Source organism: Lepisma saccharinum, chromosome 3 (genome assembly GCF_977018435.1).
Source record: "Lepisma saccharinum chromosome 3, izLepSacc3.1, whole genome shotgun sequence".
In the NCBI taxonomy this organism is placed as follows: domain Eukaryota; kingdom Metazoa; phylum Arthropoda; class Insecta; order Zygentoma; family Lepismatidae; genus Lepisma; species Lepisma saccharinum.
The window spans coordinates 13,758,030-13,782,304 of record NC_139231.1 but is presented as its reverse complement, the minus strand read 5'-3'; the positions used below and the strand labels follow the sequence as shown (position 1 = coordinate 13,782,304).

General features: G+C 35.2%; 1 protein-coding gene across 12 annotated transcripts in view; it reads right to left on the bottom strand.

The window, feature by feature from the left end:
- LOC145984918 (muscleblind-like protein 1) overlaps positions 1–24,275 on the bottom strand; it is a 718,465-nt gene that overhangs the window by 13,395 nt on the left and 680,795 nt on the right. For 5 of the 12 annotated variants that reach the window (XM_083118308.1, XM_083118307.1, XM_083118309.1 and 2 more), the window contains 3 exons: positions 19,017–19,241; positions 10,561–10,602; positions 2,517–4,896 (listed from right to left, as the gene is read on the bottom strand). In XM_083118308.1, coding sequence (XP_082974434.1) covers positions 4,126–4,896; positions 10,561–10,602; positions 19,017–19,241 — 1,038 coding nt within the window. In that variant the 3' untranslated portion in view covers positions 2,517–4,125. Of the gene's footprint in view, positions 1–2,516; positions 4,897–10,560; positions 10,603–15,212; positions 15,294–19,016; positions 19,242–24,275 lie in introns of those variants that run through there. The other 7 variants (XR_014441375.1, XR_014441377.1, XM_083118316.1 and 4 more) reach the window with 4 other exon arrangements.

Below are 24,275 nucleotides of genomic sequence, written 5' to 3'. Positions count from 1 at the left end.
AGATATTGTCTTGTTTACCCCACATTCTACAGTGAATGTTTTTCATAATTTCCTGTCCTGACTCTTTCGTCATTTTAGAAAGTTGAGAGTGCCAAATTTCCCAAATAGCCGCATGAGCAATGGAATTTTTTCCTTGGTTCCTTCTGTATCTACAGCTGTACACACCATCACTTTATTTCGCTGCACACTCAGATAACATTTCAACTAACTTCTTTCCACCATTAAAAAAAACCTGTTAATTCTACAATAAATGTAAATGTTAAAAAGAATGGTTCCAGTTTTGTAGAAATGATATAATTTCATGTAGCGATCTCAATTTATTATTATGCATTCCAATCTGCTCTTGGGGGAAAAAAATGAACTCTCACCAACCACTGCAATAAGGAACGTATCATCACCATACCATCTACCCTGTCATTAAATATAAAAATGTTTTGGGTCCTATCCATGCAGAATGCTACATTAGCATACCAGCATTAGTACATTCTCTTTATTTTTCTTTATATTCTTAACTCTGATCACTGTGCTCAAACAGCAATTAGTGAAGAATCAACTGTGAACATTATATTTCTAATGAATTGGCTATATATTTACTATGGCAGAGCAAAGGCATAAAATGCCAAATATGCATGTTCCATTCCTGGATGACCACAAGAGCCTCACATATCAAAATAAAACTGTGGCTACAACTGCAATATTATTAACGAATTAATGATACTGACAAATTTAAATAAAAAGTTTTTGGATTCCAATGAATGATACCATGGGTATCACAAGGGAGTGGGCAGTTTTGAACCCTCCCTCCCTCTGAAAATTGCATCCTTCATTTTCCAATTTCAAAAAAGCATAAGCATAAAATTTCATTATTTTGATAGTTGGTAAGAGAAATAACATTCAGCTAACTTGTATTCCATCAGAATAACTGGTGTTAGCTCAAAAAGTTGAGTGTAAAATGGAACCATGTCGAAAACAATTAATGCAAGAAATAACTGGTTTTGTGAGTTTTCAAAATTCTTGTTGGAAATCATGCAACGTACTAACATTTTTCCCTCTTACTTCCAATATTTTTCTTTGAAAGTACAATATTTAATAACAAAATATTTCAGTATATTAATGTTATGAAATGTGAAAAAAATAATAAAGAAAAATATTTGTTTCAGATATTCACTCATCTAGTGAAAGAATATCCACAAATATTATTATTATACACTAATACAGACCTTGAAGGCCAAGGCTGCCAGCCACACTCCCACATGCCTCAGCAGGACGAACCCCGTTTGCTGTAGGTTTCTATGACCGGGTTACGCTACTCATTCGTAGCTCATACGTTACACTACAAGTTTATAAAATTGGCAATCCATGTCTAAAAGGCTGTCAAATAAGAATAAAATGACATCATTTTATTCTGAGCTTAAAAAGTATCATGCAGTGAAGACTACATGGACTTTGTAATGATCCATCACAATATGATTTTGTAATATCAACAGCCAAAAAATTTTGGATCGAGGATACCTGGTTCTCGAAATATCTGGATCCAGTGAGAAGCAAGTACCCAAATCTGAAGTACCCAGTCATTGAACCAAAATTCAGGTACCTGGTTCTGGAACCAAAATTTGGGTACCTAGATCTGGAACTGAAAATTGGGCCAAGATAAGGAACCAAAAATCTGGTCACCTGACTGGGAACTAGAATTTGGGTACCTGGGTGTTTCAGGATCCAGATATTGCCATCCCTTTTTTATACTTCTTAATTTTATTTTGTCACTTGCAGCTAATTGTGACGATGAGGATGAGTGACAATATGATGAGATTAATGAAGACACATGCACAAAGACACCCACGCCCAGGGAGGGATTCGAACCTGTGCTAACCACTCTGCTGCGGAGGTCCGCCCCTATTTTGTAGACTTTGCGCTAGAGGTGCAACCAGATTGAAATGCATAAAAGTAAGCTCGCAAACATGACTTGAAACTTTTTATGCATGCCAGTATATTTTTTAAACTGTTATGCAAATTACTGTCAGTACTATGGAAAGACACAAAATACTGGGTGGCCCATAAGTCAGTTGGCAAAGTTGCAATGTATGTATAACTAGTAGTGCCAACCGACTTATGGGCCACCTGGTACATATATAACTGAAATGGGTCTCATCCATAATGGTCCCAATTCTTACCCACTTTCATTATGGAAGATTTTGCTTGCAACAATTCCCCTAAACCAGCATCACCCTGTAGTAGCCAAAACCCTTGCGAAGAAGCAGTACCAACAAAATGCATCCTACACATAGGCAAGATAACCAAATAAGTGTCTCTACAGATTGCTTCTATTAAGAAGAGCTTGTACAGAATAATGTGTTAGTTAATAATAGGTTCTTCTTACCTCTTATGCAGCATACAGAAAAGTAACAGAAAAACACTGGAAAAACTCAAAATATCTTTTCTTATTTTTTTTTTAACTAAAAGGCTGGGTTTTCTGAGGAGAAGATTGAAAAAAGAAGCATTAATAAAACAATAAAACATGCATTTCCAAGCATTATTATTACAAATACTGGCTGATATATATATATTTTTTTACATACAAAGATCAGCGGGATTAGACAGTACAATAAACACATCATTGATACAATCAGTGATGGCAATAAAGCGTGACCAGTCAGGCAGCCGTAACCCACATCCTTCAGTAAAGGACAGATGTAGAAGGCACTTTGTTGTGTCTGACCGAAAAAAAAAGTTCATCCCAGTGATGCAAATACTATAGAGCACTTCCACACAAGCCTGACCACATACTGGTGCAGCACATTGGTTAAAAGGGTTGTACACTTATATATCAGCATGTCATTTATGTAACTTCTACAACAATAACAACAACAAACAATTTATAATGGAACTATATATATATATATATTTCTTTTTTCTCAGTGTAACTACCATAAGTAACACTGCCACAGTGTGGTTTATGTATATATATAAAAAGAGAACACACTCCTATCGAGTGTACTGAAATATATATATTAAAATATTTACATACATAAATGTGTATAATAAAATGCATGCATAGCTTTCATTTTTTAAAAAAAATTACTTGTACACATTAACGATGAAAGAGTACGTCTGCAATGCTTTCTTTCATTACTGGTACTTTTAAAAAGTACTAAACAGAACTGTATGTATTCATTGCAGCTTGTGTATTTGCACTATTATTGCTTGCAGAACTGCACAAAGTTCTTTGAAAGAAAAGTGTGATTAAAACTAATTTTTACTACAATAATTCATTTTCTTTAAAACTGTGCTGCAGAATTTTATATCAGATCAAATGTGGAACTGCTCAAAGCAGGAAGACATACAGTTCTATATCATTTACACCTACAAATACAATTTTTTCCTATAGGGAATTTATAAGTGTTTTTCTTTAAAAGTAAAAGTAAAAAGAGGTACTTGGTCCCACTGGGGACTAGCCTAAAACAGTAGACATCTACAATAAAAGAATTAAATCAAAATTGCAACAATTATAGCAATTATCTGTAATCAACACAGGAAAATACTTTCGGAATTAAAAAAAAATATATCTACTCTGGCACTACTAGTAATATGTAAATACAATATATAGCTTACGAATCTACACATGCTCAATGCATCTACTCAAATTACACTGCAGGCTTTTCCTTTGAAGATCATGCATCTGTTTTCTGAACATTACAGGGTGATTTTTATACTGGTACTTCACGTAAAACTTTTCTTTTCAATACAATTATTTGACCATGGTATTAAAAGCAGTTAAAGTAAGAATTGGTACTAAGCACTGCATGACTGTTGATAGATTATTTGTTATCACTATAATCTACATATTTTAATGACAAAAAACCACAGTACAATCTTGTTTCAAAACTATGACTTACACACTATCACCTTCAAGAAAATATATGTTATTCTTTTCTCTCTTCCGCTCAACTCGATCATTGCTAACAGCTCTACACTACAAACAGGAATATAGACGACGTTTTACCACCGTAAAAAATACTGATCAAGTAATGAAAAATAAAATTTTGACTAGAAAAGAACTTGAATGTTAACAATGATGAAAGAACTTCTCATGACTCAGTAAAATGTAAATTTCTGGCTGACTTACTTTTAAATAGTTTTCATTTTCTTGTAAGGCTGTAAACTCATTGTTGTCAAGACATTATTGTTATTTAGAGGAGCGTACTGGGTAAGCATATTGTTATTAACCATGCCAGCAGGCTGTTGGGGTATGGCAAATGGGTTTGTCAAAGTGTGGATATACTGCGGACGAGGAGCAGGTATAAGGGAAAACTGCGGAAAGTAGCTTGTGGTAGGAATGGTAGCTGGCAGCGTAGGGGGTCGGCTGATGGTAGTCAAGCCCTGGGTAAAGATAGGGTATTGCTGCGGGGTAGGGTATCTAGGTTTGACAGCCTGTTTATTAAGAGCAACCCCGGTATAACTGAGCGCTGTTAATGGGTTGATACTAAGCGATGCTGTTGCAGAAACTGCTTTCATTGTATTCAATAAATTCTGTTGCGCTAAGTCTTTGTTAGCGAGCACCATGTTTGGTGCTGATGGTTTCGTGACATCGTTGCTCTGATGGTTTTCACTGCCCTCTGCAATGTTGTTAACCGTGGCAGCTTTTGTTATGCTATTGGTTGATTCGGTGTTGCCTCCTACACCAACAGGAAGAGATGGCGTAGTACTGCTCGGGGAGCTTGTGGGACTGACAGGTGTGGTAGTGGAAGCAGTGGAAGTGGCGTTGTACTCACATGATACGGGAACAAATGGTTGTTGCAACTGCATCAGTTGCTGGTAGGTGGTTGCATTGGGCTGGTATACAGGCACACCGGATTTGTCAGCCGCTGGGCGTTTGTATGGAACCATACCAGGGAAGGCCTGCAATGCAAAAATGGGTGATTATTTAAACCAAAAATGTCTTCTTCAACTACATTCAAAATACTTGACAAACTATGAAACTAGAGGAACAAAATAAAAGAAAAGGAAAATGCATACGCAAGTATTTTACACAAGAAAAAACAACTGGTGTCGTTACACTGTATCATCATGAAAAAATGCATTTTTGTTTTTAGATTTGCTGACAAGAAGTTCAAAACTCTATCTATCACATTACTATTTATTAATTTGTCCTCTATTGGTATCAGTCAAAATGGATGAAATTACCAATCTGATATATCTGTATGGTAAAGGTCTATGTGCAAATTGCACCGTGCCATGAAGGCACATAGATGATGTGGGGATACGACCCCACATGCATTCATGATATTGGCCACGTTTGGAGCCGATGTGATCAGCACCGTGCTCTGGCTGCCTTTATCCACCAGGTAATCAGCCTGGGTGAACCCCACAGCCTCTTTTATGCAGGGACACAACTGGAAATTTTCCAACCTTAGATCATCCATCCCAGGAATCAACCCTGGGTCTCCCACGTAGCAGTCAGATGCCCTGCCAACTCGACCAACATAGTTCCCATTTGGTACTATTTTTATGAATATAAATGGAAAATCATATGCTCTGGTCTTGTAAATTAAATGCCTAAGTGCACAGTTTCTTTTTCACTTGCTTACGTACATTAATTTAGGAAGTTAATGAACTGCTTATGTTCTTCAAGGAAAAACAGCAATTATATCAAATTGGTAAATTTTGGTCCTTTATCAGCAAAAATTTAATATCAGTCCAGCTTTATGAAATACTTGGGTCATACTACACCAAAACAATTAATTTTTCTTGTAATGAGATTACATAGGATTGCCAAATTGGCAGCTCTGGTTAGGATTAATGCTGCAAATATCTTACTCTTGTCAGCCATTATAATAATACAGTAGACTTGCGATTATCCGAGCTAATTTGGACCGAGATTACCTCGGTTACGGAAAAACTCTGATAATACGGCGATAATGTGGTAATAGGTCGTAAATGACGAAACAACACTTTAAACTGTATAGTAATTATTTATTACTAGTACAACATAAATGAGAAGATTACTTTTTCCACTTAGAATAGGCCTACACAGACTTAAACACCACCATAACAATCGGATACACCAACATGAACACGTGCAGCGCAGACGGTGACTTGAATCCATAAACAAACAGGGGGGTGCGTTATGAAGCACGATGTTTTCCAACCACTCCCTCGGTTAACCCGGAGCCTCGGTTAATTGGGACTCGATTAATCGCGAGTCTACTGTATATATGTATATTTCAAGATCAAATGGTATAACTACACCTTAAAACACATTTAGAAGATAAAGAATCACTAATAACTAACAAACATTAAATATGTGAATTATATTTTCTTATATCTAACTAAAACCTAATAAATAAAGGTATAACGTAATGTGATCTAAGGGGTGTGTTGTCAGAAAGAAGGCAGTTAGGAAATGATTTGTTAAGAAGGTTTGCTTATTTTTTGGGGGTGATGCAGGATAGAAAAAGCTTAGCCACAATGCATGTGATGTTGGAAGACTTCATAGGGCACATTTGTATTTGCCATCGCAACATTACTTACTCTTTTTTTTTTCAAAAGTATGAAGTGCCAAGGCTGAATTCTGTGTGCAACATGTATTATCTAATCTAGAGCTCCCACTTGGCCTAATGGGTAGCTCTCTCATCTCTCTCGCCTTTGTTGCAAGCAGTCCTGTGTTGGATCCCCGGTTGGAGTTCAAGGATTTTGTGTTGACCTAGAATCCTGAGGACATCCTACTTGAAAGCAATAGTAGTGAACTTCGAGTCTCGAAAGCAAGAAAATAGCGGTGATAGGACACAATGTGCACTGACCATACACTTGGTGGGACTTGACCCTCAATAGGCTGTTTACATCATGGGTTTTGTTTCCCCAAATGTTCCAAAATTTTCATGCTACATCCATGGCAGATGCTTAGGAGACCCTCTGATATATACATATATATATTTAAACCAGTGTTCAAAGTGAGGGAGCATGAAGGGTAGTGAGTGATAGGTAGGAAAATTTCTGCAAAGCATCCCTACAGCTGATCCCAGCACCGATTTAAACATTTAATATGACCTGGTAAAATCAATACGGCATTTCAGGGTGGGAATGTTTTCACCCCTAGCCTATCCTCATCTGGGAAGAGGGGAGGGAGTAGGTGGGCATAGCATGATGCTGATTGCACACCACCACTGTGGCCAAGATCAAGAATGCATGGAGCCCTATTTCCACACTCCTATGTGGGCACCACCATATTTTTTACATTACAATAGATTAACTGGTATTCTATCGGCACTGTCCAACAGGCATTTTGGTAAAATTTCAATGATATTCTAGAAATAACTTTTAATTTAGATAAAATTATGCCAGTTTGTTATAATTTTTATGAATTTCACAAGGTATAATTCACATACTCTGGATATGAAAAGTACATGTGTGAATAAAGTGTCCTTTTCGAAGCAAAACTCATTAGCTTCACCTGGAGGTGGATGAACAATTTAGAGTCTTCAAGGAACATTTGTAATTTTGAATCAATATTGGTCCTCAGTATCAGTGTTATACGTAAGTGCTTGATAGGTATTTGCAAAGATTGCATACATTTAATATGGCAAAGCAGAAATAATTTGCATCTATTTGTTTCACGAACACACAAGACTAAGGCTCATTGTTTCCAATGTACAGACATAGAGAGAGGATGGGTCAATCTACATTGTTGTAGTCTAGTCTACCTTTAAAATCATTCCACCCCATCATGTACATCATGTATTGAAAGATCCATCTGTTTCCTTGTACAACAACAAAAAAGGCAACCCATTTGGGAATGTTATATTTACATTTGATAAGAGGCTTCTAAATTTTAAAAAAATCCACAAAGAGCATTTAGAAGAATCTTTCTGTGAACACAATCGCATGAAAATTCCTATGAATGACCTAAGAGATCTACAATTTCAGAATTGAGAATATTAATGCAACATTTTTTAATAAGTCGAGCCTTGAAAACCAAAAATGTGTCCAAGCATTACAATTTCCTAGGAATGTACAAAATTGGGCCATGGGCCATTATTTCAGATTCAAATATTCTAAAGATCATTGCCCTTCTAAATAAGTACCTGTACAAATATTTTATTCTACGAACATGGACTAATTGCAGTAATACACAGGGAAGAGCGTGAAATTCTTGAAGCAACTATACAATACGTGGAAGATGTACTAGGTTATTTTCTTTGTTTGTTGTTGCTTTGTAATACATCACACCTAACCAGCCATGCTTTTTTTGGCAAAGCAGCAGAAGCAAGCTGTATGTTAGTGTTGGGAAAACAATTGTTCTTTTTTTTTGGTAAAGAAGCTGAGAAACACAGCAACACTATCTGTTAAAAATATAACAGCAGCACCATAAGTTGTTGCTGATGACATGCATCAGCCTAATGCCCATTTAGTTGTTATTCTTTAGTTTTTATGTCTACTGCATGATATTTGTCAGATTGTATAACATGTTAAATTCTGCACATTGTATCAGATCTAGAATGCCACCAACAGTAATTGTTATGGTTTGAAAGGGTAGCAATAATTGTGTGGACTGAAGAATTTTTAAAATATTGAAGTGCAAGGCAGACTTATGTTCAATTCCAAGTAAATATGAATGGAATGTGTGGTGCAAATTGTAACTTCCAATTTCTTCTAATATTGAACTTAGCTACTTCTAAACTATGGAACAAACTACTGTGATAGATATATATACAGGGTGTCCATAAAGTCTCACCCCACCCTGGGTATTGTGAAAACGGCTGTAAATAGGAAGAAATGGCAAAACATGTATTCTATGATGTTCAGGGAGAAACATTTTGAGGCCAACCATTCCCTACCCAGGCCCCCCACAAGGGGGTAGGCTGGGATCAACTCAATTTTTTCGAATAGCAAGGGGGGGGGGGTCGAAAAATATGTCCTTTGAAAGTTTGAAAGGTCCTATCATAACAATAATACAGCAAATCCAGGGTCTCTACGTAGCTTCAATTGACAATGGCGTGAAATCAAATGTGGAACATGACCATCATTATTATTATTATTATTACTGGTGAGCTGTGGCTTCACAATTTGTTGGAAAAGTAAGTGTATAAGCATATGTTATTTGATTCATAGTTTAATATGCACTTGTGAAAAATGTTTTCAACATTCCTAAAAGGGCTCAAATTTTCATCTTGACATCTTGATGAGAATTACAGAGAGAAGGGGGAGAAAGGAAGCAAGAAACTGAACTATGTTAAGGCTGAACGAAAATGCTCCCGGCAACATGCCCTCAATGGCCTGTCATAACACAAGAGTTAATTAAGTATTTGGGCAACTGAAATTTCCATATGGATTGGCATCAACCTTGCATTGTGCTATTAGCAGGATTCTTGGGGAGAATGATCGACAATCTTTACCTGCATATTTTTTAATTAAAGAAAAAGTCAGTTCTACCTCCACTAACTGTATCATAAACAATGAGCAACTAATTTCCCAACCATTCCTGTGCAAAATCCATTGCTTATTGTTAAAATTACAAAATACCATACGTAAGACAGTTGTGATAGAATGACTTCTTCCACACACACACAAAGTCAAGTTCTTTAGATATAACAGACCAGATCTGTGTTTCCTTAAAATTCTTCTTGCACGTACGTATTGCTTGCACTGCATGATTCTTCTAGTTTACTGTTGTTACAGACATTTAAACATAATTTTTGATGTAACATTTTGGGAGAACATTGATTTGTAGTTTGTCGGTTGTCTGATGAAGAAAGGACAACTTCTCTGGTAACATTGCATCAAAAACCATGTTTCGATTGCTTGCAACAACCATAAACTGGAAGAAGAACTATGTGTTCGCGACTAGTCAAATACATCTTTTTGAAGAAGAAGGAGGAAAAAAAAAAAGAAAAGAAAAAACACTATTACAGAAAAACTGCTATAAGAAAGTGGGTAAATGTTGATATCAATTATGCTTTTATTTGTGCAACAAAACTTCCAATGATACTGAGGAAAATCTCAAGATAGCACATTCAAGGTACAGGTTAAGTGTAAGTTAAAAATGTAAACCAGAGGCCATACAAATACATAGATTACAAAGCATGTTATTATATTTCCTTTGTAAGTTTGATCCTCTCTTCAGTTATTATATCTCACCATTTCATGGTAAAATTGGAATCTTAGCACATAACAGTACTGTATTTGCATTCAGAAACTATAGAATTGAGCTCAAAAGTAATGGAAATTAGTTGCATGTGCAAAACTTATTCTTTATACACTATGGTAAATGCTCTGTCCACGCACTTTACCCCTGGAATAGTTGGAAGCAATAAAAACTAGTAGAGAATATATTTATATGGCAGAGAAGGCAAAACTATACAGCTCTAAGATATTAGTTGTATATTCTATGAGGTACACAAGGCTGGGTTTAAGCTGAAGATCACCTTATACAAGAAAATGCAGGAAAACGGACACATACAGTGTTTCATGTATATCACACTAATATTTATAACATTAAAAGCCTATTTTAACCCATGAATCACAACATTGAACATATCTTATATATCATATATAAATTACACTTACAAAGTTGTCATAGTAGACAGAGCCAAGAGACTTCATGTCCATCTGAAATTGGAAATTATACATTTAGTTTGGTAACTATTTAAGAAAACTTGTTTTAAGAGATTGATGTTTCAATCGGTTTTCCCTAATACAACTGTTTTTGCAGTCAATCTTTCTGTAATATTATATGGTAACACACATCAAATTAAAACTTAACAAAAAAAAATGTATGGTGAAGTAGGTTCATGAAAAATCTCTCTCTCAAACTAACTACTTAATAAAAACATATTTTAAGGAATCATTTAACAGATACATCAATAAGTATATACATCATGAAAATCTACAGACTTTTGGAAAAAAAAATAGGTTTGCTTCCAACATGATAAATTAATACCAACGAGTATGAGATAAGTTACATATTTTTTTTTTAATTGAAGGGAATTTTATTTTAATTACTGGATAACAAGACCCTATTTTACCTGGCAGTCTGCAATTTTGACAGTCAAATGTCAACATGTATCCTGTTTTCAAGTAAGAACTTAATGTTGAAACAATATCCGACAGAACAGCATGAATGAAGTGCAACCAACAACAGAAGAATGTTTGTTCAATTTACTCAAAACCCTACACATTGTTAGTGCAAATGTTTGGCTATTTTTCCAACTGTTGATGGAAACAAATATTGTGTGAAACCATGTCTTTTGGAATTTTGTTTCTAAAATCGTCGTTGAGTCAATACAACATGGAATACAGGATTTTATGTTGCATGGAATTTTAGCTACCAGTTACATCATTCACCACAAATAAAAATGAACCAGTGGCAGAAAAATTAAGTGTGTTCCCTAGAGCTTCGTAAGTTGAGATTATTTTAAGATGGCCAAATTATACACTGTAGCCATCTATCACATTTGATTTATGTATAGTTACACAATGCTCTAGCTGTACATTATCAGAGGAATATATTACAAACTTCAGACTGAAATATATGTGTGAATAATTGCTACTTTCCCAGCAAAAGTTAAGCAAGAATTTGGCAAAGATTTATTTTGTGATATAAAATAACAATTAGCACTATTGATCAGAATGTTAACATCATTTGGAAATCTTTCTCATACACCTTAGAATAACAGTGAAAATTGACTCAAAAAAATACTTCAACACCACAAGCAACTCTAAAGAGATACATTTAAAGAAACGTATAAAATACTGTATCGAATTACACTGGTCTAACTACTGAAATGTATGTCTGGAAAAAAGTAGAAATATGTTCTTCCATTTAACTAGCCTAGGGAATAAAGATATTCTCCTTTTAATTTTTATTTAAAATTATGAATCCCAAACATCATCAGGTAATTCAAAGTCGTCATTGTTTTTAATTTTTAGCCTGTGATAGTGTCTCATTTGTAATTCTAGTCACAGTACATATCAGAAATGAAGTTATCCGTGAAACAGTTTACAGTGTTATCAGAGTTTTCAAGTTAAACTATTCACACAATTTGTAGAGACAAATTTTTGTTATACTAGCCGAGCGATATCTGCAAACCTCACCACAGTACTACTTTTAAAAAGTACCAAAGTTTCAGAAACAAATATGATTTTATGGCACAATCCCAAGATATAACTTCAATAACAATATCTGTACTTCCTGAACCAATGACCTGGTTACTAGACAATTTTTTCAGATCCTTGAAAAATACAACAATAAAGTTGTTTTTTTTTGGTAGAAGATCACAATAAAACAAATGCAAAAATCATGGTAGCAGAACAGCAAAAGTTTGAAATTCCTGACCCTGCAAGATGGATTCAAAATACATCACAAAATGGAATGAAATATCGCAACAGTAGTAAGTACGGGTCAACTACAAGTGTCAGCGATTGGTTACTTCCATGCTCTTAGTTTTATATTACACATTTTTACCACCCTCCACTAGCAACCATATTAATTTAATAGTTCAGAAGAGTCAACGTGTAAAATATGCAGGGATTCCATGTATTATAAGAATTGACACGTGTTAATAGTAGTAGTAAGTGCAAATATAATTACAAACCCTTCTGTGCCCATTAGAAAATTCTAAAGAATGATTTGGCAGCAGCGATAAACTACATTGAAAGCAAAATACATATGCTCCTATATAAAGAACACTGTGAAAATACTATGCAAGATCAGAGTTTCTTTATGAATTGAGTGCATTAAAATTCTTTGTATGCAACTATTCAGCAAAGTACAAAGTACGATATGTGTACTGTTCAAACAAAATACTCTGATGAATGTCTACGTGTGTGTAAGTGTGTGTGCATATGAGGGGGAGGATGTCCAATTAACATTAAATATTCAAAATGTTAAATACTTCTTGTACTACTACTCAGAATATGTCATATATATAATAAATATGATTGCAATATATATCCAATGAAGAATTGGAAGATAGTAACAGTGAAAGAAAGATGAAAAAACATTTGTAGATTTCAGATTGCCTAATAAAAATTGTAAGACAATTCTGTGAAAATCCTGTTAAAGCTTCATGTGTTAACTCTTCTAGGCTATCCCATTTTCAGGAAACATATACCAACAACTAAATCACATCAGCCTAATTGATGTCATCTGCTAAAAGTACCTCATCCAAGATGTTGGCTAGATTTGACAGAATGGAAAGAAACTGCCAGCAACACCAAGAGTGGAACAACCTAGTCAAGACATGACATGAAGCAAGATATTTTTAACAGGATTTTCAATATTGCATCACCATGGAAAGACATAATTTAGCATTTATGCACAAGATCTTTGTAATGATACATTTAACCAAGCCACATAGTGTATAAAATTTTATATTTTAGACACACGGTGCATTCATGACACTAATTTCAGTTTCATCACACCCAGCATTATGCCAATAACAATTGCCTTTGTACTTACCGCTGCAATAATTTGCACTATACCCAATCATAACGCAAGCATAATTCATTTCAGTAAGAGTAAATAATGTTTTAAAATTCAGAATCAGTATAAAATAACATTCAACATATATGGGAGCATTTTTCCTATTCTTCTTAGACGTTGTCCCTCCTCCGAGGGAAAATTGCTTATCACAAATCAAAAATCTACAGTGCATTCAACAGCAAAGCTCACTGACTTTCATAGGAATTAGAAGAAGACTACAAATTCAACTTCCATCACCAAAGTTTATGTATCCCAGCATTCTCTGCCTTAGTTAACAAGTGACTGTCAAAAAGCACGACATGCATTCTGGTAAACAGATGTCTCTTACCCCCAAAAAATTAACTCTCTCGAACAAGGGTCTATGTATATTTGCAAAGAGGTGAGGAGGAAAGGGGAGTCAAATTTATATGAAAAAGTTGCTAGAATGTTGTGATAACAGGTTTTTGTTATATGCAATTCAAAAAATTATTACATATTGTAAGTACCTTTTGTTTTACATGCACACAGACACACAAATTATGGGGGACATGAAGCATAATTATAGATTCTGTTTAGATGCTACTCATTTTCTCAAGTAAAAAAAAAAGTGAAGCAACTAGAATTTCAGCCTTTTCACAACATGCTAACAACTTATTTAATTCTACTCATCAGTTCAATGCTACTTGTTACAACCAAGTTTTTTCTCTGTTCTTTTAAACTATCTGTACTTTCAATACAAAGCTGAATAATAAGTATACTGTGCAAAATACATATTAAATGAGCACAAGCACGATCACATGACAGTATGTGTCCCCTCTTGTGGTTAACGAACATAAAAGCTTTAAAAAATTAGCAGCACTAATGTTGTTTTACTAGACCAACAAAACTGACAAGTTCAGAGAGGGGAAAGAACATAGGAATTTCATTCAAAAAAAAGCAAGCTTACAAAACTTTCATGATTTTCCAAAGTGCTCCAGTGAACGTACTCTAAGCTTTGATAGGCTCTATGCAATGTTGATGTTTCCAAACTACACTACAAAGGCACGAATGAAATTCTGCAGCACAGGGAAAGAGAGTGAGAGAATGCCAATGCCTCGACGAGAAAAAATATATTAAAATTTAGAGAAAGGGGGGGAGCTGACGCTAAGATAGCAAGGGCAACACGTAAAGCACAATTTAAAAAAAAACAGTGCAATGTAATGTTGCAAGTTTCTAAGTAATGTGACATACAATCAGCTCATGTTGTAAATAAGGGTCTGGTGTTGGAAAAAAAATACATCTGCAACAAGAATTAGCTAAAAACTGAAAGAAAAATTAATATGGTACAAGCTTGTAATTGTTGAGTAGCACATACAGACTATTTTTTTTTTTACAAGATTCCACTCCAATATTAATTTAGAGAAGGAACAGATGCTATTTCATCACAAGAAATGATGTCACATGGCATAACAATTAGAAGGGAAGGTGTGCAATAATGTGATAAAGAAAGACAGAGCAGGAAACAGCAACAAAGCAATTTTTGAGCCCAAATTTTAATGGACTTGGAGCTTTTCAAGGGCAAAATTTTGTGTATATTTATATTTTTCATTACAAACGTGTATCTGGCATTCTAATATTTGGAAGTGGCGCTTGAATACCGAAATGAAACTTGAGAAGCAGTTTGGCTCCTCGCATGAATGTTGGTCATGTGACCCTGCAATATACTCAAATTCTACAACTACTCAGGAAAAAAAAGGACATGCAAAGCATATTGTACCATTATCGCTAGGTCATCGCTAGGGTCACGGGCGCGTTTCTTCCCCACTTCCACGCTGCCAACTGTTGCCACGGCTACGGGCTATTAGTAGCAGGCAGACAAGCAGCCAAGCATCGGGTAGGCCCGAGTGGGAAGAAAATGAGCACAACAAATCAGAAAATAATAAAAAGATAGCAACCATTAATAAAGGTAATAATAAAAATATGGACCAATTATGGTATGCAACCATGTCACAAGAAAAATAAGGCACTGGCACGAAATGATAGTCACTGTACGAAACAGGAGAGCACATAAGTGTTGTGGAACCAACTGACGTTGGTAAAACTTTTCTTTTTTTTAACAAATACAGTAGAAGAAGTGTACAACATGCAGCGCTCTTTGATGTTACTGAAATAGAACTGGAACAGGTGCGTTGAGAAGAGGTGGGTACATACAACTTACTAATACTTTATAAAGAAAACTTATCTTTATTATTAGTGTGTCTTTTATTTTATGAATGGTAAACTATAAATCGGGCTCCAAGTTTTGGTACGTAAAAAGAATTTCAGTGTGTTTTTCCCGGTACAGTCTTTAAGGTGTGATTTTGTACATGCTTATGCATCCATGCATACACATACACCTCGTACATGCCACACATTTACGCAAAAAAAACCTCAATGCATCCAATCTACTCTCCATATTCTCAGTGTACATCCGCTCTCACACGAACTTCAGTCACGCATACATGACTCGTGCATTAGCATATTTTTTTTTAATAAATACAAACTGCATGTCCGATAATAGTAAAGTTGATTCAGTTTTTTAAATAATAGCCCGATTCATAGCACCAATAGCAAATTACTTGCAACTTTAAAAGAAGAAAATCTGTTAGAACTGGAAAACAGCATGTTCCTGTCCCACCTCCGCACAACTACCTTGCAGCAGTAGGGAATATAAGAATGGTGATTTGATGCCCATAACCTACAGTAACTGTAGCAGCATGCACACCTGTAAAGCAAGGAAACACAACAACAATGACAACAACAATCATCAACAAACAAAGCACCTTGGCAACTGTTCAGCACTCAAGCATACTTCAATTACAGCGTGAAAAAAAGAAAAAAAATCTAGCTATGTTGATGATGGGTAGGAAGGGAAGTGGCAAACTGATGAACGATGGGTTGGGGTAAATAAAAGTGAGGACAGTCAGTGATCTAAGTGAAATTAAAAAAAAATGATGATTGAAGCAACGATGTTACTCTCATTCAAGTTTGGTCCTCTTCACTGCACTATAATGATGTGTGGTGAAGGCATTACGTGACGCATTTCACAATTTATCATTATCTCCTGCACAATTGTGAAAAAAAAGTAAATTCTAAAAATGAAATGTCTGCAAACCCAAACAGGACTGAATTGGATTTCTGTCCATTGTCAAATAGGGCTCACTACTGTTGCTAGTTCAAATTACATAAATGTTGAGCATATTAAGGATTGGCAATTTATGTTAATCACATCTATTACACCCTAGAATACAACATTAATTGTGAATCAGTTTCTTTACAGTGATAAGAGTGAGATAAGCACTGATACACTGTGATCCCAAGCAATAAATTGGAGTGGAGACTGGTTACTCAATAAACACACATTTTTGTTGCATATTCATTATTATGCATTATTGTGCTACCTTTCTATACAAATTGAGATGACAAGTTGTTAATTGAATATGGTGAGAGAACAATAGCATTGTGGCACTACTCTAAATAATGACTGGACTGGTACATATGAAACCACAAAATATTTTATTACGCTTTCATGTATCTTATTTTACACTTGAAAGGAACCTAATTACTCATATATTTATGAGCGATATTATACTGGCAGTCTCCTTTTATAATTTCTTACTTGCATAGTGGTTGTAAAATTTAGACCCCCAGCAAGAAAATTTACTGTATTACTGAACATTTGTCAGATCTGTTTTACTGGCAAATCCAGTTTGTTTTAGTCCAATTTATGTGCATTTCGCTAATTGGTACTGGATCTACAGTTTAAAGTGGGATCCAAACCATTGTGCAATTTACCTCCACTGGGGACTGAACACGGGACACCTAGATTACAAGCATTACCACTATCATCAAGTTGGTCTGGTGATCTACTGAAAAATCAAATTGAGAACTAAACAATACTTATAAGACCTAAAAATATATGAAACTTCAATATCCTTTACTTTCCAAGAGCACGTTATCAGACGAACCAATTTCAACTTTAAAATATGTTCATCAAAGAAACATTTGAAATTTATCACGTAATGCCTCCACCCAATGTCCTGCAAAGGAAACAGAATTATTAAGTAAAATTAACATAGACAAATATAAATCTCTTACGCTACAACTGTAGAGCACTTACAAACCTGAGCACTTTATTTTACGATCTTACTTTACCAAACCTGCCAGGTCTCCTCAAAATTACACTAATGAAAAATTACAGTAGGCACATATGTTCCAGCAACATCCACTGCTAACAAGCCCTACGCTTGATTCTGACACCTTGATGTAGGGAAACCCAGTTTGAATTTTCATTGCGATAATAGTGTTGAACACGTTGGTCCTTTACGGAGAGCATGGTTACTTAATCTTATATAAGGCAACATTGTTTTTAAAAAATTATATATGCATGTGTGTTTTTCACTTTCTTTTCCTTTTTGGTAAAAGCACAACTTCCTTCAATTGTCAGTCCTGATGATAATTTACCTGTTAACACAAATTTTTAAAAAATTCCTACCTTTGTCAAATCGGTTGTAATTTTGGCAAACGCACAGATTTTCTTTTTCTTTTTTTGGCCAGAATCTGTAAGAGGGTGGCATTGATGCAGTGTACACGGGCAAAAAAGAGCAATTCTACAGTGACTAAAAGGGAGCTATAGAAAAATAGTGCCATTGTGGGCTAAAGCTAGGAAATGAGTGAGCTTAGCAGATTTTAAAAAGTCATAGCTGTGCAGTTGGCAAACAATTGAGCATCCCAAGATCCCTACAGGAAATGCAGCATAGTCAGACAGGATTTGGCCAACTGGGCCCAAAAAACTATGGCGGTTCTTAGCGCAGGGCTTGTCAGCGTAGGAAAGGAGACAAACACAGGATGTAGGACTGGGGAGATAATACATGTACTTAGCTTCTTATAGTACACTGACACTTTTGGGATAAGCATAACTATACAACCGACATTAAAACAAAAGCATTTTTATCATTATTATTATTATCAAAAATGTGAATGAAAAGGAACAGTCAGCTTTCTACTATAAAATAAAAAAGGGCCATGAAAGATTTTATACAAAACATATACTTTAAAAAAAAAAGACTGTGGATAAAGATAAGCCAGTATTCTAAGTGATGCCTTGTGCACAATATGATTTTTCTTAATGAAAGGCCAAAGTTTTTACATTTACTTAATAGCACCTAAGAAATTGTAGTGGAATATTTTTTTTTTTTTTTTCAGTGATAAATTATGCTCATCCCAAAAGCAGATAATCTAGGGTAGACAGGATGAAGTTTACAGAGGTGATGGCATTATAAATTTACAATGAAACAAAATACCCAGTTGCCAGCTAGACAGAGAAGAGACAGAAATAGAAAAGAGAAAATCTACAGTGTTCTACAAGAGCTACATAATAAAGGAAAGTAACAAATAATAAAAAAAGTATATCTATCTATCTATCTATCTAAGTAAAAAAAAAAAAAAAGAAGAAAAGAAACAAATGCTATGAGACAGACAGACACAGTGAAACACACAGCCCAGAGCAGATAGAGCACAAAGGGCTCTGTGGAATGCCTACCACGTGGGCAGCGCTGACTCGAGACTGTGCAGCCTTGATATGGGCTTGAAGGTGCAGAGGGGGGTGGAAATAGCGGCAAGGGTCGCGGTTGCATCGCCCCTTCACTGCGTCCATGCAGACCGTGACTGTGCCGTCTTCGTTGGCCGTCACGGTGTCGGGGGGATGGGCAAAGCGGCACTCACTTTCGGCACGTTTGCACGCCCCTCGTTGATACTCACGACAGACCTATAGCAGAGATGAATGAAGCAGGCTACATCTACAGCCATGGGTACAGGGATGTGTTTTGGTAAATGAGGTTTGAGATAGGGGGGAAACATGAGGTAGGTTGCTTTTCTTTTTTTTGGAGTGCTGCAAAAGAAAGCTTTTTCTACTCCAACAGGGATTAGAATTTATATAAATATATTTACCATTTTATAAATTCATTGTTTATATACACAGAAGAAAAAGATTTACATATACTGTACAAAGCAACAATCTAAAAAAAAAATCTATCAATGGGAAAAAGTTTAGCAGAAACTAATATAGCAATTTATATAGGTAAAAAAAATAATAAATAAAGGTGCTATAAGTGGGATACAAGATGAAATGAGAATTATGATATGGCAAGGGACATGTGCATAACAAAGCAGAGAATAGGGAGTAACCCAAAAGTATTCGAGTGAACTGCTCTTGAGTCAAATCTCTCACACCAAGCACTAACGATTTTTAAAGAGAATGCAGGAGAAATGCATCTACAATGGTCTAAAAAGCTGCTTTGGAATCTGAACGGATGGAAGTACATATTTCAGTTCGTCTTGCCGAGTTGTGTCTTTTGAAGAATGACGATGTTGACATACATTAGAAACTTTCGATACTGGTAAGCTTATATGCCAATGCTGGTTGTATGAAGACACATACGTTCAAGGCAATCAATAGTATCAACAGAAAACTTGAAATCTCTGTCCTATAAGCTGATTTACAGCTACGTAACAGCAAGCAGAAGCTCAAATGATGACCAAATCCTGCTTACAGATTCACACGAGTTTCCAAGGAAGAACTTGTAGACAAGTGTGAACTTCGAGACACACACGCACATGTTGAAACAACCTACACAGCAAGAAGTGAATTGATGAAATCCTTCCGGTTATCTTTTCTTTTTACCTTCAATGGATATATTTGGAGAAATCCAGTAGCCTCTAGCCTTCACCTTACATCTGTTGTGTTGTGAAGGTTTATGAAAGGACCAAGGTTAAAAGTGGCTGGAAAAGGAATGGAAAGTGGTAATATCTTGAATCTTTTCATACTCAATGGCCATATTCAGATCATAATTAATTTAAGGCTGTGAGAAATGTGACATTCTTGCAAGTAAGCTACAACTAAATGTAATCTCATAATTACAAAATATTGTTCATTCATAAGAGAAAGTAAAATATTAAATGTCATCAAATTTTCGTACTGCATCATGTACAAGAATATAATGTTGGTTAGATTACACTTTCAATATTGTGCGATGAACAATGAGCTTCTCATGTACATTCTTTTTCTTAATTGACTATTATCTAAATGTTAAGTGTGACAAGCATGACGACTGCCATAATTTCCTTCTTAAAAAGAATATTTTTTTAGTAATTTAGAATTTTGTTGCGATATAAGTCCAATGTAAATCAGTGATGTCATTTTACACTGTGTTGCATTTACATTGCTTTTTAGTCTCTTTGGGCTAGTTGCAACAATGAGGATAAATAGTGAATAGATGAATTTGATGAAGGGATTCTCACAAACACCTATTCCAAGCCAGGATGTGACCTTGCACTTTCAGTGACAAGATTGTGAAACGAGCACTCAACACTCGGCCCCCAAGGCAACATATAAAGTGCCTTCAAACAAAAACTCGAACTCTAAAAATATTAATTCTTATAAAAGTGTTTACTTCAAATATTAAACAAAGCATAAGTATCTACTTACATGTGGTTTATAAGTTCTTTTCTAATTCTGATTTCCGGACTAGGAAATCTCCTACAACAGCTGAGGGTTCGGCGTGCTGACCCCACATCACCCCATTACCAGTTGAAGCGCTCCACACCTCTAGGTAGGATTATGGGAGGGAGACTGGCAGCCGGGAGATAGGCTGAGGCCCTTTGAGGGCTGTCGAGCCATGGGTTATTATGCATAAATAAATCAGCAAATATAGGATTGCATATCAAAATAATGCATATTAGCAATGAAAATGTCAAGATAACTAACAAAATTGTTACTCATTATGCTTAGTTGCAGGTCTCAACTATCATAATGAGGTTAACAGTATGGACAGAAAATAAGCATATTTGACTTATCCACTCTTAAACATGGACATGGAGCCATAATCTTATTATTATCCTATTTTTACGAAGTTATTGATTAAAACAATGGGTTATTGTTATTGTTGAGAAATTGTTGAAAAAAAAACAAGTACCATAAGTGTACTTGCTAAGAACTCAATAAGTAAGAACAACTGTGGGTCATTTTACAATTGTTCATAATGCTTACAAGTGCTGGAATGTAAGTAAAGTAAAACATTGATTATATGTTTTTCAAGGCAGTATGGCTCAGGATTTTATAATGCAGGAAATCTGGTAAACGTTTACAACAATTTTCTTTATTGGGACCCTGCAGGGAGGTCAAATGTATAAAGAAATTACACTATCACAGTGAAATAGGTAACGGACACTTCAACTGCATTCGAGTTTGGATATACATTTATTAAGAAGTGGCAAATTTTGCACAATTTCTATCATATTCAGACTCTTCGAATACCATGTAGAGTTTGAACTAATGCTTTCCAATAAAAAAAAATGAAAAAAGTTAAAGTGCTCCCATGCTTAGCAGCATGCCATGAAGGTGTATAGGGGGTGAGGGGGTAACGCCCCACACTTTCTTGATCCGGTTGTGAGTGGGGGTGATGTGATCAACATCATGCCCCTGACTGCCTTTACCCCCCCCAAGTACCCATGTCCAAACATTACAAAAGTTCCCGGATTTGAACCGACTGGGGATCGAACCCGGGACCTTTAGCATGGTAGTCGGACGTGTTACCGACTGAGCCACCGTGGCCAATATACCTAATGCTTTCCAATACATCAGTAAAAGTGTTCCTCTTGATGTTCAGATAGGCTAATCGAGACTGGACCTACAGTATAAAGTGAGACCTGAATCAACGAATCGAGGACCCTTCAATACAAGGCATTAACCAAGGCAGCAGCATCCATCTCCCTTAATTATTTATCTTGCATGGGCTCACAATGTATAAATTCTGCTACAACATAAATCTACAATGCGTTCCGAATTAATTGCACAATTATTGCAAAGATTAGGGCTCGTACGTTGCTAAAAACAAGTCTTTTTTTCTGAGCCTTGAAAACAATGCTATCTGTCTGTTTCTCTTCAGTTAGAACCAGAAAACACTTTTTATTTTGGATTATTCGGCCTTTATTGGCTTTTAGGCCATTTTTCAGGGTTTTTTTGCCATTCTTCTTGCATTTTTCCTCATTTTTGAGATTTATTCTTCTCCTTCCTTGTTGTTTCATGAATTTTAAATGCATTTGCTAGCATAAATTGCATACTAAAATTTCCCGAGATGGTCCATTTAGCAAGGTTGCCATTAATCGAAAATATGGTCAATGGGAAAGCACAATATTATTTTTAATGGAAATGTTTGGCAATGGATTAAATAATTAATTGTGGTAAATTTTATTTTTCCTCCAGCATACTTAAAATACTTTATGCGGAGCCTACTTCGAGTGCCCCTAGCTGGCCACTATTATCGTTTAATCTGTGGTTTTAAAGTAAAATTAGTCACAATATTTTAAAAAAATATTACCTGATGTATGCGAAACACAACTGTATTTTCAGGTGCTAGCCAACCACTGGTATAATGGGAGGCCTACTCTGAAAGGAGGTGAATGACTTTACAGAAAAACCTTGTGGTGTATTTTATGTAAGCTTGAAGTAAAAATGTGCAAAACTGCAATAGCACTTAATTGCTTTTTCCCTTTGCTTCAATAGTTTAAACCACAAAACAATGGATTTTATCAAATAATTCAACTACTCTCTTCTAATTTATGAAACATTCAATCTTTCATTTTTATAACGAAAACAATTTTTATCATTTTTTACATATATTAGGTCATCAACTTCACAGCCCCAGCAATGACAAAAAGTGCACTTTGTTTTATACTTAAGTAACCTAAGTAAGAAACTGATTATTTTGTTCCAGAAAGTTGAATACATTTCACCATACATATTTAGCTCATTGTTCAAGGCACCTTGGAATTCTATATTCACCAGACACCAGTGAGAAACAAATTTCTGACAGCCTTTCACTATACATATACTACACTGAGAAAATGAATGAGAAGATTAATATACCTAAAAATTACTTTTAATAAATGCCATTTCAAAAAGGATTGCTTGCTGCTACATTACTCAATGAATATTTTTCTATATTCTCTATCTTATTTCTCAAAATATTTACATTTCAAAAATCTTACATTGAAATTTAAAATACGGAAAAAAATATTGTTTTTCTAGTTAAATTTACTAAAGACTTTGAAACTTTCTTTGTCTTTTGTTAGTTTTTTGATACAAGCAAAAGCACGATTAGTATTTTTTTTTTACATAATGCATAGCAGAGATTCTATGTAGGTTATGCTTTTAACATCCATTCTCGTACCACTCTACAAGAATAAAGCGTTACAACAATACTTCAATTTCTTCCTGTGTAAAATTAATAGTTATTTTCAGCAAGTACAATTTCTCTTCCTAAGCAGTTGAAAGGTATCAACAGACAGGGATGTTAAAATAATGGATGGAATCATAAAAATGAAAGTGCTGGATGGCCAGCTGGTGTGCACACATTAGGTATGAACAGAAGAACATGTACGTGTAAGTGTTAGGTACGTAATACCTCAGTGCTGCATGTGCAACAATAGCTTGATATTAGGAAGCTCCATCTAAAGCAGTTCAAAACCACCACATAAATTTCTCTTTCAACATAAGACACAAAAAAGTTAAGAAAAAAAAACTTCTGCTATATATATAGTACATATATATAACAGAAACTGGCTTAACTATGATTTCTCAGTCATTCACAGACACACACTCACAGAACTGTCTCTCCCAAACGATTTCCCATGCTTGTACGTATATTTCTGCTTCTCTGACAAAAAAAAAAAAAAATCACTTCGAGAAAGAAACACAACAAGCAACATGTAGGAAGTCAGCGGTAAAATGTGCAGATTGAAC